The 13,491-nt window shown below is 36.8% G+C and overlaps 3 protein-coding genes across 3 annotated transcripts; all 3 read left to right on the top strand.

Annotated features, from left to right (window-relative positions):
• Positions 1-58: 58 nt before the first annotated feature.
• On the top strand, positions 59-3,827 carry LOC124343984 (pseudouridylate synthase 7 homolog). The gene is made up of 8 exons (XM_046797382.1): positions 59-942; positions 1,009-1,208; positions 1,272-1,470; positions 1,534-1,707; positions 1,779-2,021; positions 2,079-2,479; positions 2,635-2,810; positions 2,981-3,827. The coding sequence occupies exons 1-8, from the start codon at positions 748-750 to the stop codon at positions 3,634-3,636; spliced, it is 2,244 nt and encodes a 747-aa protein (XP_046653338.1). The 5' UTR covers positions 59-747; the 3' UTR covers positions 3,637-3,827.
• A 607-nt stretch (positions 3,828-4,434) lies between these two features.
• Positions 4,435-8,668, top strand: LOC124344440 (pseudouridylate synthase 7 homolog). Its single transcript, XM_046797983.1, has 9 exons — positions 4,435-5,003; positions 5,113-5,516; positions 5,585-5,756; positions 5,815-5,997; positions 6,060-6,263; positions 6,340-6,468; positions 6,543-6,754; positions 6,858-7,012; positions 7,322-8,668. The coding sequence occupies exons 1-9, from the start codon at positions 4,530-4,532 to the stop codon at positions 8,218-8,220; spliced, it is 2,832 nt and encodes a 943-aa protein (XP_046653939.1). The 5' UTR covers positions 4,435-4,529; the 3' UTR covers positions 8,221-8,668.
• Positions 8,669-9,017: 349 nt separating this feature from the next.
• Positions 9,018-13,320, top strand: LOC124341851 (pseudouridylate synthase 7 homolog). The gene is made up of 9 exons (XM_046794800.1): positions 9,018-9,565; positions 9,668-10,071; positions 10,141-10,312; positions 10,373-10,555; positions 10,619-10,822; positions 10,910-11,036; positions 11,098-11,323; positions 11,429-11,583; positions 11,920-13,320. Exons 1-9 carry the CDS (start codon positions 9,110-9,112, stop codon positions 12,849-12,851), a joined length of 2,859 nt encoding a protein of 952 aa, XP_046650756.1. The 5' UTR covers positions 9,018-9,109; the 3' UTR covers positions 12,852-13,320.
• Positions 13,321-13,491: the final 171 nt, after the last annotated feature.

Genomic DNA, 13,491 nt, shown 5'->3' with positions numbered 1-13,491 from the left:
GAATTCCGATTCTTTCTTTGTTTTGTTTTGCGACTCGAGTAAGAAATCATTTTTGTAACTCCAGAGTCCAGACTCCAGTGTATACTAATAGAATAGCGCATTCATAGTGGCTCATCGATTCCGCAATGCGATTATCCGAAAAAGGGAAGCCAGATGGCTTTTCACCTAGGTACACCTTCCTCTTTAACATACGCTTTTAGTTCATTGCGAAAGCAAAAGCGATGCTCAAGGGGTGGGATGGACACAGAAAAGGTCGAAGTAATCCCAATTCTTTCTTTTGGGTCGTCCCTGCGGTCCGTTCTTGTGGCTCGACTAAAAAACATTTTTCAAGGGCGAATCCAGACCCAATAGACCACTACATAGAACAATGCATTCCGCAGTAGCGCATTAAAAAAAAAAATAATAATTTGGCAGCGGCGTAGAATCCTTTCTGCTAAACTTTAAGTAATTATTTCGCACATTTGTTGCGTTGAGCCGATGTAAGTTTGATGGTGGCAAGTTACAGCCTATCAAAATCCTCGGATTGCTTCACTTGTGATTTTGTTTAAACTAGCACCAACTCCCAATCGACGATATAAAGGTATAATTTGCAAATATATTATTTTTATAATTTCAAGCTTGTTTCGAAGCTTAATTTTTGTTCTGTTTGTGAAACGCCCCACCGGTAGAAAGGTAAACACTGAAGGTCCAAGGAGCAAAGGAAAAAAATTTGATAGAACTTGAATCGAAAAGAAACCAAATCACAACATGTTGTATCGAAGGAAGAATAAAAATAAAAATAAAGATAAAAATAAAGATTTAAAGAAAAAGGAAGAATCTCAGAAAAGTATTAATCGCCGCATAAATGATAACAAATCTTCTTTAAAGAGTGCCGTAACCGAATACGTTTCCCATAACTATGCTTTTTCGGCTATTGTGAAACAAAGCTACTTTGATTTTCAGGTAAAGGGAAAGAAATACAGTAAATTAATTTTCTTTTTCACATTTAATGTTTTGTTTAATAAACAGGTATATGAAATCAGCATTGATGGAAAAGTTGTTCATTTAACAGAACCATTAACTCAAGAATATGAAGAAAAACGACGATATTTAGACCTCGTTGGAAAACGGTTGAATCCTTATAAGTTAACTGAGTTTGTCATGTGTAAAGAAAACATGACCATGATGGAAGCGCTACTCATACTCAAAATTAGTGATGGAACACCCAAGTATTATTCATCCAATTAAAATTTTTCTTTTTCGTTAACAGAATATTTCTTTCCGAATTAAAGGTTGAAAATGGAAAGAATTATGACTTCGGAGACTATAGATAGATGTCAAGATAGAAGATCAATTACCAGTCAACTGGTAACGATTAGAAATGAAAATTTTAATGTGGAAAGGCTTTGTCGTGAATTGAAATGCCAATCAAATATTGCTGTTGGAAATTTCCGTTTAGTCCATAAGCGGGTTAAGCAGGGCCATTTGAAGGTGAGAGACTCTTTAAATGAAAAACAAAACATTTTACAAGTGCAAATTACTTGATGTGTACAGGGTAATCGTTTCATCATGGCACTAAGGAATGTTATCGGCTACAAGCACCATATAGTGGCTAAATTAGAGTCGCTGAAAAATGTGGGGTTCATAAATTATAATGGAAACAAGTGCTATGTTAACGCACCAATGCAGTTAATCGGGAAAAATGTGTTGTTGCAGGAATGGCAGACAGTGAGATACTATAGTGTATTGTAAAGGTTTGATTCGTATTAACCGTGATTTGCACCCTGTTCTTTCTTTAGGTTTTTCATTTATTATCAGAGCTCCCTGTTTCAGCCTTGATGTCAGATCTACCCGTCGAATTTAAACAACTTCACAATATTCCGCTGGCTCGCCTCGTTGATTACACATTACCACAGAAAGTCCGCAAGGATATACAAATATTCGATAAGTCGTTACGGCCGATATGGGTGGAAGATGTGCGTAAATTCGTGTTAAATCTGAAATCACATAATAATCATTATTCAGACATCACTATCGAAACGGTAAGTATTCTTGTTCAATAAAATTGATTCATGTTTAAATTTTTTCATTATCAACAGATTCCTGCTAAAATACGGTTATTTTGCATAATAGCCTATCAAAGGTTTTTGTGGGACGTTGTTGTTTCCAAGCGTATCGCCAAGTTTGGATTGAAGCCAATCGCAGGTGACCTGGTTTACGTTCCAGTCAGTGACGGCGGCGAAGACGACGTCGTTCAAGTGGAAGCCAACAACCTATCGTCTAATTACACAGGAGATGATGACGAGTCCAGCAATAGTCGTCATCAGTGGAAACTAAATTTCGTCAGTAAACACAACCTTCACAACTACACTATCTACGATATTGTCCTACCGCTTCCTGGTTACAATATCATTTATCCGGTTAATGAAGTTGCCGGCTGGTATAAAGACCTTTTACTAGCGGATGGGCTGTCGGAGACGGATTTCGAAAGAAGCGACAAGTATGATTTTTCTCACTAGAATTCGTTTGTAGTTTTTCTTATTTTGGCTTTTACGGTTTGAGCAATCAAAACGCTTCCGGTTGTTATCGTACACATTCGTCGAAAATCTTGATGGTATCTGATTCATTAATTTATTTCATTCTTTGTTGATATAGAGATTTCGCTCTTGAAAATTTGGCATATAACTTTTCAGCAACCTATCGGCCTCTGATTTTGAAGCCGTCTGATGTGAAATGGAGATTTGAGCGTTATAATGATAAATCACGGAGTCTAATACCCTCCGACTTGGATCGTATGAAAAATTCTCAGCCACTTTGTCCTTCGGTTAAAGGTAATTAATTTGTTACTTATTATTTTCTTTATTTGTTACAACACTAATTTTGATAAAACTTATTTTCACGCATTTTCATTTGTTCGATTAAAACATTTGATCACTTTGAATTTACCATTATGAACGAATATTGATCATCAACTTTGATTTATGGTTGGCCAAATTTTCAGGTGGCAGGTACCTTGCACTCATACTTGAGTTAAGTCTACCAACATCCTCCAATGTCAGTATGGCCCTAAGGGAGATCACAAAGACGGACATGAGTGCCGAATTTCAAACCTCCCTCACCGACCTGTTGGCAGAAATGCCCCAAAAAGGAGCTGCTTGCTGGCACAAGTCATACGTTAAGTACTTGGAGAAGAAAACGGAGCGGGATAAAAAACGAAAGCGTTCAGAACCAACTAGCAAGACTCCTATGGAATCCCAGTGGAAAAACAGGAAGCTGAAAAGAGCTATGGAATCTACTTCTAAAGCCGAAGACCCCCATACAACCCCATTGGAGGAAGAGCAGCAAATCAGTAACACAAATGTATCAGTAGCAAATCATGCAGACAAAGAAGTTGAATTGAAACGTAAAACGAGCCAAGCGCTTTATCAAGACAGCGCATCCTTAGAAGATGCCGAGATGAAGCAAATCGAGCTAGAGCCGAGTTGTAGCAATAAATCTGCACCAATAGCCCTCGACAGACCGACCATATTTGTAGTGGAGAAAATGAAAATTAAACAAGAGCCAAGCACGAGCCATCAGCGTCAAGAAGAAACTAGCAACCCCTTGATAAAAGCATCTGAGAAGCAAATAATATTCGTCGATCTCACGTCTGATTAATAAGCAAGATGACAAATGGACAATGAGACAAGCCACATGATCCCATTGATCCCCCTACCTGGAATAATTGTGGTTTTCTTTTCAATTTGGCTGGCCTATTGTGTTATTGAAGCAAATGTTTTGTGACTTTTATTCACTCACTTTTTGAAAAGTTTGCGACAGATGAAAAAATGAATTATTACTTCATATAATTTTTCTTTGTACAAGTGTTCAGTTTCTAGTCTTCTAGTAAACAGCAGAACTACAGAAACTTTTTTTTTCCGCACGAGTTCCGGTGCGGAATTCGGATGCTGAAGTCCCCATTTTTCTGCATGGAGAAGAAGGAAGGTGCAAGTCAGGTAATGTGAATTGAAATGAAAAGTGTAGTAAATAATATTAGGCGTCCTGTTGCCGTAAAGGACGTCTATTATAAAAATCGTGTCCCATTTAAGATAAAAAACGGTGTCTCGGCTAGTTAGTCTCACGTTCCGAACTTTACTTACTGTATCGACTTACATCTTACTGTTTCTGTAGACTGCAACTTACCGTATTGATTTGCATGCCATAAATTAAAAAGTAAAAAAAAAATAATGGCTGAGAGGACAGGAAAAGAATTTAAAATAAAAACAAAAATAAATAATAAAAATAAAACGCCGTCTTATCGGATCATGCTGTCGGATGCATGTCGGATGCATCGATATTTAAAGATCGGATGGGTGATATTTAAAGGTTTGACAACATTGTTTTTAGTTCTGTCTGCTGAAATTCAATTGTTTATTACTTGATTATTGATTAGTTTAGTTTGTTAAATTCGATCACTCGGGTCGTGGGTCATGGGCACGTCGGCACGTGGAGTGTAGCCAAGTACCAAGTAGAAGAAGTAGACAAATTATTTAATCATCTAGTCTGACAAAATGGAAGAACAGGAGTGTGAAATCGTCTTTGTATCAAACAAATCGCAAAAGAAGGAAAATATCCTTGAGGCCCTGGCTAAATACAAATTGAATCAACAAGAACGGCAACAGCATGATGCCATAAAAACGAAAGCCGGTTCGTCAAAGGAGAACGAGACAATAAATGATTCCCAGCCATTGCCAGTGAGGTGTAAAATATCAAATCAAACATCTAAAGGAAGAAAAGAAAAGGAGATTAGTTTGAAGGAGCAATCATCCCTCAAATCCTTAGGGAAGTCACAATTGACAGTGATAAATGAATGGCATTATGATGAAAATGAAAGAAATAGACTAAAAATGAAATATGTGCAACATTTAGCAAAGAGTGAAAACAAACCATACTTGAAAAATGATTTTGAAATTGGCATCACTGAATATATTTCTCAAGGACAAGGCTTTTCTACTGATATGGATCAGTCTCATCTTGATTTCCAGGTATTGCATGTATCGTAATAATTCTTGAATAGTTTCTGTTGAAAACTTGAAATGTAAATTTTTTGGAAAATTGTATTCTCAGAACCACTAAAATTTTATAATTTTATAGGTACATGAAATCAGTTTTGATGGATCAGTTGTTCATTTAACAAAGATGCTGAATCCTCTTTTCAAACCTAATCCCTGTGAGGGGAAATGTGTCATAACATATGACCTATTAAATACCATTGATGACATTATGTTAAAGTCAGATGAGGAGATAAAATCAATTGAAATTGACATAACTGAAATGGAAAAAATTGACAGAATCAACCTCAGGAAAATTCTGAAAGAGAATGAGTATTATTACGTCTATGAACCTGTATATGTTTGGGGAAAACTAATCTTGAAGATTTGCAAAATGCATGATGAGAGACATCGCCAAATTGGACCATTTGATTATATTCAATTTACTATGCACACAGAAGGATTAAGCACAAATACAGCAATCAATAAGATCGCAAAAAGTCTCAGGTATTGTTGCATAAATTTTACCTTCATTTTTCTTTTGTTTGTACCATATTGATGATCGGAAATTAAAGGAAAAACTCTGCCTGCTTTATGACTGCTGAAATCAAATTAGCAAGATCAATAAGTCAACTGGTGACAGTGAAAAATGAGGATTCTATTGGTCTTTGTCTCGCTTCATTAAATGGTATTTCAATTGGAAATCTCAGTTTCGTCCCCAAACCCCTTCAGCTGGGTGATCTGAAGGTTAGTTTAATTCCATCGCTAACCGAATGTATGTCCTTTTTAACCGTACTTTATGTAGGGCAATCATTTTAACATCGCACTACGGAAAGTAATTGGTGATAAGGGTCATATTGAGGCAAGTCTCAGATCGCTAAAAGATAATGGGTTCGTAAATTATTACGAAAACCAGCACTTTGGATTTATTAAAGACGTCCCGAAGCATTTAATCGGCAAGCCCCTACTACTAAAGCAATGGCAAGAAGTAATTCAATTTACAAATCATTGTCAAGTTGTGTTGATTCAACATTTTTGCCTTTTTGTTAGGCTATTGATTTAATTTTACATCCTCTCGAGTTAAATAGCACAGATGGGTGGTTAAGCAACATTGCCTTGGCTTGTATTAAGTACATATTCTCAAGGGTTGTCCATCTGCCCTTTGATGAGAATAGACAAACGAATTCAATCAAAGCCCAACTTTTGTCTAATATTAAAATCCATGGCGAAAATCTCGTTGAAGCAGTGAATGCCGTATGTGTTTTGAAAACATTGACGCCAATTTTTAAACGCCTTCTTCCAGTATTAAAATATTTATTTTTGTCTATAGATCCCTCTTGAATTCCGACTTTCTTTTGTTCGCGTCTATCTTGATTTCCTCTGGAACACTATCGCCTCCAAACGCCTTGCAAAATTTGGTGCAAAGCTGATTGTGGGTGATCTAGTTTATGCTCCAGGTAATAATGAACAAAATAATAGGGTAATAACCACAAAATAGACCTTGACATCGTACTATTGGTTGAAATGGAAGTCGACAGTGGCAGACGTGATAATAATAGACAGCACAATCAACGAGAATTAATTGTCATCGACCAAAACAACATTCACAAGTACACCATCTACGACGTTGTTCTACCGCTTCCTGGTTGTAATATTACTTATCCGGCCAACGAAGTTGCCGACTGGTATAAAGACCTGTTATTGGCAGATGGACTGTTGGAGAAGGATTTCAATTTGAGTTTAAGGTAATTAATTCTTTGATCTGATCAGTTTTGGTATTTTTACCACTCCTACTTTCCCAGTTGCAGTAAATTTATATTTTATTTTGAATTATTTTTATGATTATAGTACTTATGGTATTAAAGGAGCTTATCGGCCCGTGGTGTTGAGGCCTTCTGATTTAAAATGGAAATTCGTGCATTACGATAATCCTGACCAGAGGTTGATTCCGTCTGATTTGGATCGACTATACCAAATAGAGCTCCCGCCTGTCGGTTCGCAAGGTATTTTTCATACAGTAAATCTCTGGTTCTGTAGCTTTATCCCTATGCTTGCTCCGTGTTTACAGCCGTAACCGTTCCCCTAACAAAATTTTGAGGACGCTTAAAATCAAAATAAATTATTAGACCTTCCTAAAGAGTAAGAATATAAGGCAGTTGTTGATTGAAATTTTAAATGGATAAAGAAATTCAGTTCAGTAATGGTTTCGGAGGAATCAAATTATTTGTGTAAAATCTATGAAATATTGGCACTCTTCAGTAGTTGAACTAAGGTTGCGTATTATTTAACTTTTTGTATTGCTCTTTTTTTAGAAGGTGCATATCTTGGGCTTGTGCTCGAATTTAGTTTGCCGGCCTTGTCTTCGGGAACTATGGCTCTGAGGGAGATCCTCAAAACGGACATAACAGCCGAACTACGGAACTCAACTATAGCGAGAGAGAAGTTGAAGAATCGTTTGAACAATGTGTGCCCTAGGCAGGAGCATCCGTCGCCATTAGCAACAAACAAAGTGCTCGAGGAACCACAAAAGAAGAAAAGAAAAGAAAAGCCGTGCATCGCCGATCAACCTCTATCAGAAACTAGCAAGTCTTTATTAGACACACATAGAAACCGTCCAGAATCAGCAGCCAGCCCATTATCAAATGGGCACACGCTCAGAGAAATGAAGCTGAAATCGAGCACTATCGAAAAACAACCGTCAAGGGACAATGAGTCATTCGAGGAACCTCTCCGAACAAAAAGAATCACCGAAAAACAAGTCGGCAATAAACATTCGGTTAAGCAACGTAAGAATCAAGATCGTTCACCATCAACCACTGAGTCTCGGGAGTCGCAACTTAAAGGAATCACGCTGGAGCCGGCAACACTTGATAATCCGCCACCAACAACCAGGGAGCCATTTAAGAAACCTAAACTAAAACAGCTGAAGAAAAATCGAATTGTTCAAGAGCCCAGCACTTGTCAAAAGCCTCAACCTAAAGTAAACAAAAGCTTGAAGGAACCCCAAACTAATGTTAAGGTCGAGCCCGGCATTTGTCAAACGAATTCATCAACATTCACCGAGTCTTGTGAGGAACCTGAGAAAAAGAAAACCAAGTTAGATCCGGACACAGATCAAGAAGAAGAAGAAGTGTTAATCATTCAGTCCTCCAAAAGCACAAAGTTTAAGAGTATCATGTATGTCGATCTCATTTCCGAACAAGAGGACTGATTGCACTCGTCTAGGTATTCTGTTTGACGAACTTGAAAAGACTTGGAAAACATTTTTTTTTCTAACAGTTTTTGTCCAAGTTTTTTTTATTTGTTTTTTGTTTTTGCTGAAGTTGAATTTAAGGTAGTTTGCAATTGGAGTAAAATGCGCCGATGGAAAACTACCCAACAGCAGTTAAATTTAATTTTGTAAAATGGAAATTTTTCGTCTTTTTAATAAGGTGCCTTATTCAACGGAAAGTGTTGAACACAACCGCTTTAAACATGATTGCCATAATTTTTCTGTTTGAAGATTTGTGACAGTGTACATTCGAATTTATGTGGGCAAACCCATCTTTTGTTTGGTCCAGTCAAGTTAATATTCCTAAATCCTCGTTTAACCCTGTGATATGGCTGATATCCTATGCGATAATTCAGAACTAATTGAAGTTAAATATATTGTCATTAGACCAAGAATCCCTGAATGCATTTATTATACATTTTAATGTTGTTATTACAGGTAGTCCGGAACACCGGAACCTGATTTCATGCGATGCTAGGTCACGGGTGTCAACGACGACCTAGTGTGTCGACTTACTGTATCTGTAACTTACCGTATTGATTTGTATATCATAAACTTAAAAAATGAAATAAAAGAGTGGAGAGGAGAGGATGCAGGAACATGCAACAAGAGTAGCGCAGCTGCGCAGCGCGGACGCCCCTTCTATCGAATGGTTGGAGTGGGAGATTCAACGGTTTGACAACACTGTGTTTAGTTATGTCTGCTAAATTTCAATTGTTGTTGTAGTTTCTAGTTTGTTAAACTCAGCCAAGTGCTTCACTCGGGTCGTGGGCACGTGGAGATGAAGAAGTATACATAAACCGTTTTAATCATCTAAAAGTCTGACAAAATGGAAGAACAGGAGTGTGAAATCGTCTTTGTATCAAACAAATCGCAAAAGAAGAAAGAAAATATCCTTGAGGCCCTGACTAAATACAAATTGAAGCATCAGGAAGAACAACAGCATACATTTGAAACAAAGGGAAACGTAATAGTAAATGATTCCTCGCCATTGTCAGTGAAGGGTGAAGTAGCAAATCAAACATCTCAAAGAACAAAAAGAAAGAATTTTAGGTTAAAGAAGCAATCATCAGTGAAAAGGAAGTCTCAATTTACAGCAATAAATGGAAACCAGTATGACAAAAACGAAAGAAATAGAATACTAACAGAATATCTGGAAAATTCAGTAAAATGTGAAAGCAAACTATACTTGAGAAAAGATTGTGAAATTGGCATCACTGAATATATTTCCCAAGGACAAGGCTTTTCTGCTGTTGATATAAATCACTCTTTGACTGATTTCCAGGTATTGCACATAGTAATTCATGTTAAGTTTATGTGAATGCTGTTGTAAATTGTTTTGGAAAATTTAGTTAATTAAAAGCACTAAAATTTTATCATTTTTTAGGTACATGAAATCAGTTTAGATGGATCAGTTGTTCATTTAACAAAGATGAACAATCCTCTTATCAAACCTTTTCATTGTAAAGGAAAGTGTGTCATAACACCAGACCAATTAAATAGCATTGATGACATTATGTTAAAGACAGATGATGACAAAGAGATTAAAACTATTGAAATTAACATCACAAGTCTAAGAAAAAATGAGAAGGACAACCTTCAGAAAATTCTGAAAGAGAAGTTTCATGTCCATGAGCCTGTATATGTTGGTAAAAAACTAATCTTGAAGATTTGCAACATGCAAGATGAGATTCGTCGCCAAGATGGATCATTTGATTATATTCAATTCACTTTATACACAGAAGGAATAAGCACAAAGACAGCAATCGACAATATCGCAACAAAACTCAGGTATTTTTATAAAGAAATTTCAACTTCATTTTTTTCTTTCGTTTTACCATTCTTGATCGGAAATTAAAGGAAAAGCTCTGCATCCTTTATGACTGCTGAAAAGAAATTTGCAAAATCAATAACTCAACTGGTGACGGTGAAAAGTGAGGATTCTATTGGTCTTTGTCTCGCTTCACTCCACAATATTGCATTTGGAAATTTCAGTTTCGTCCCTAAACCCCTTCAGCTGGGCGATCTGAAGGTCAGTTTAATTCCGTCGCTAACCGAATGTGTCCTTAAACCTTGCTCATTATTTATGTAGGGCAATCATTTTAGCATCGCACTACGGAAAGTAATTGGTAATAAGGGTCACATTGAGGCGAGTTTCAGATCTCTAAAAGATAATGGTTTCATAAATTATTATGACAACAATCACTCTGGATTTATGAAAGACGTTCCCAAGCATTTAATCGGAAAGCAGCTACTACTAAAGCAATGGCAAGAAGTAATTCATATTCTTAATCATCGTTACATTGTTTAGATTCAAATTTTTTTTCCTTTTTATTAGGCTGTTGATTTAATTTTACAGCCTCCCGAGTTCAATAGCACAGACCCCACAGATGAGTGGTTTAGCCACCTTACATTGGCGTGTATTGAGTATAAATCCTCAAGGGTTGTCCATCTAACCTTTGATGAGAATCAAAAAAAAAATTCAATAAAAGCCCAAATCTTGTCAGATATTAAAATCCATGGCGAAAATGTCGTTGAAGCAGTAAATGCCTTATCTATTTTGAAAATCATTGACCTCAATTTTTAAAAGCCGTCTTCCAATATTAAAATATTTTCTTTTTGTCTATAGGTCCCTTTTGATCTGCGACTTTCTTGTGTTCGCGCCTATCAGTGTTTTCTCTGGAATACTATCGCCTCCAAGCGCCTTGCAAAATTTGGTTCAAAGTTGATTGTGGGTGATCTAGTCTATGCTTCAGGTAATAATGAGTTAATGACCATAATAATACCGCAACACAGACCTTGACATCAAACTATTAGTTGAAATGGAAGGGGACAGTGACAGACGTGATAATAATAGACAGCACAATCAACGAGAAGTCATTTTCATCGACAAAAATAACATTCATAAGTACTCCATCTACGACGTTGTTCTTCCGCTTCCTGGTTGTAATATTACGTATCCAGCCAACGAAGTTGCCGACTGGTATAAAGACCTGTTATTGGCAGATGGACTGTTAGAGAAGGATTTCAATTCGGGTTTAAAGTATTTATTTTTTCGGCTAATCAAATATGATTTTTTACTACTCCTTTTTTCTCAGTTATATTTTGCATATTTATTTTTTATTTTTAATTATGTTTATGATTATAGTACTTATGGTATTAATGGAGCTTATCGACCCGTGGTGTTGAGGCCTTCTAATTTGAAATGGAAATTCGTGCATTACGATAATCCTGACCAGAAGTTGATTCCGTCTGATTTGGATCGACTGCACCAAATAGAGCTCCCGCCTGTCGGTTCGCAAGGTATTTTCCATGTATCTCTATTTCTATACCCTTATCCCCATTCATGTCCCGTGTTTATATTACTGTAATGTTTCGCCAAACGAACGTTTTGAGGACACTAAAATAAATTATAAGGTATTAAAGGTTAAGAATGAAAGGTAGGTGAGTAGATAGATGAAAAAAAAATTCAGCCCAGAAATAACTGTTGCTGACGTGCTGGTTTGCTTTTGGTTCAACAATAGGGGTGGAATCAAATTCTTTGTGTGAAATTTATGAAGTATTGAAACTCTTCAACAGTTGAACTGCAGCATTTTTTATCTCTGTAAATCAGTATGTTATTTTTCTTTGCTTTTTTAGAGGGTGCATATCTTGGGCTTGTGCTCGAATTCAGTTTGCCGGCCTTCGCTTGGGGGACTATGGCTCTGAGAGAGTTACTCAAAATGGACATAATAGCCGAACTACGGAACTCAACTATAGCGAGAGAGAAATTGAAGAACCGTTTGAAGAGATCGCGCCCTAGTCAGAAGGTTCCATCGCCATTAGCAACCAAGGAAGTGCTCGAAGAACCACAGCTGAAGAAAATCAGAGAAAAGCCGTGCATCGCCAATCAACCTCTACCAGAAACAATCATGTCTTTCTTAGACATAAATCAAAACCGTCCAGAAGCAGCAGCCAGCCCATTATCCAAGGGAAAAACGATCAGAGAAATCAAGCCCGAATCGGACACTGTGGAAAAACAACCGTCAATAGACAATGAGTCATTCGAGGAACCTCTCCGAACAAAAAGAATTGCCGAAAAACAAGTCACCAGTAAACAATTGTTGGAGAAACGTAAGAATCAAGATCCTTCACCATCGACAAGCGAGTCTCGTGAGTCCAAACTAAAAGGAACGCCGGCCACACTTGAAAATCTGCCACCAACAACCAGAGAACCATTTGAGAAACCTCTATTAAAGGAAGAACCGGGGACCAGCAAACAATCTGCACCAATAGCAACAGATTTTACTGAAGAGAGACAGAAAAATCTAATTGTTCTACAGCCCCGCACTTGTCAAAAGACTCAACCTATAGTAAACGAGTGCTTGAAGGAACCCCAAACTAATGTTAAGGTCGAGTCCGGCATTTGTCAAATGCATTCATCAACATTCACCGAGTCTTGTGAGGAACCTGAGAAAAAGAAAATCAAGTTAGACACAGATCAAGAAGAAGTGTTAATCATTCAGTCCTCCAAAAGCACAAAGTTTAAGAGTATCATGTATATCGATCTCATTTCCGATCAAGAGGATTGATTACACTCGTCTTAGGTCCTCTGTTTTGATGAACTTGAAAACACTTGAAAAGTCATTTTCTTTCTTATTGTTTTTGTCCAGTTTTTCTTTAACATTATTATTTATTACCTTTTTTTTTTGTTTCCACTGAAGTTTAATTTAAGGTAGTTGGTAATTGAGTAAAGTGCGCCGATGGAAAAATATCCTTAGCGGTTTAATTTTGTTAAATGGAAAATGTTTCTTGTTTATTTTTCTTTTGAAAAGGTGCCTTATTCAACGGGAAGTGTTACACAACTGCTTGAAACACTATTACCTTAATTTTGTTCTGTTTGGAGATTTGTGAAAGTGGACATTTGAATTTATGTGGTCCAACCCAATCAACCCTTTCTCTTGTCTGGTCCAAGTTAATATTTAACGCTGTGATATGGCTGATATCCAATGCGATAATTCAGAACTAATTGAAGTTAAATATATTTTCCTTTGACCCAAACTCCAAAAGTACGTTGTACCTGTATAAATTTATTGTAAATTATAAATAGTTATTTCAGTTTTACAGTTACAGTTTTACCAGTCCGGTTTCTGGAACACCGGAACCGGATTTTTGTTAACCGCGTAAACGACGTTCTACTAGGCAACTATGTCCACAGCAGACGAGTTTTAT

This window comes from Daphnia pulicaria, chromosome 6, assembly GCF_021234035.1.
Source record: "Daphnia pulicaria isolate SC F1-1A chromosome 6, SC_F0-13Bv2, whole genome shotgun sequence".
NCBI lineage: Eukaryota > Metazoa > Arthropoda > Branchiopoda > Diplostraca > Daphniidae > Daphnia > Daphnia pulicaria.
This window is presented reverse-complemented; position numbering and strand designations above follow the sequence as displayed.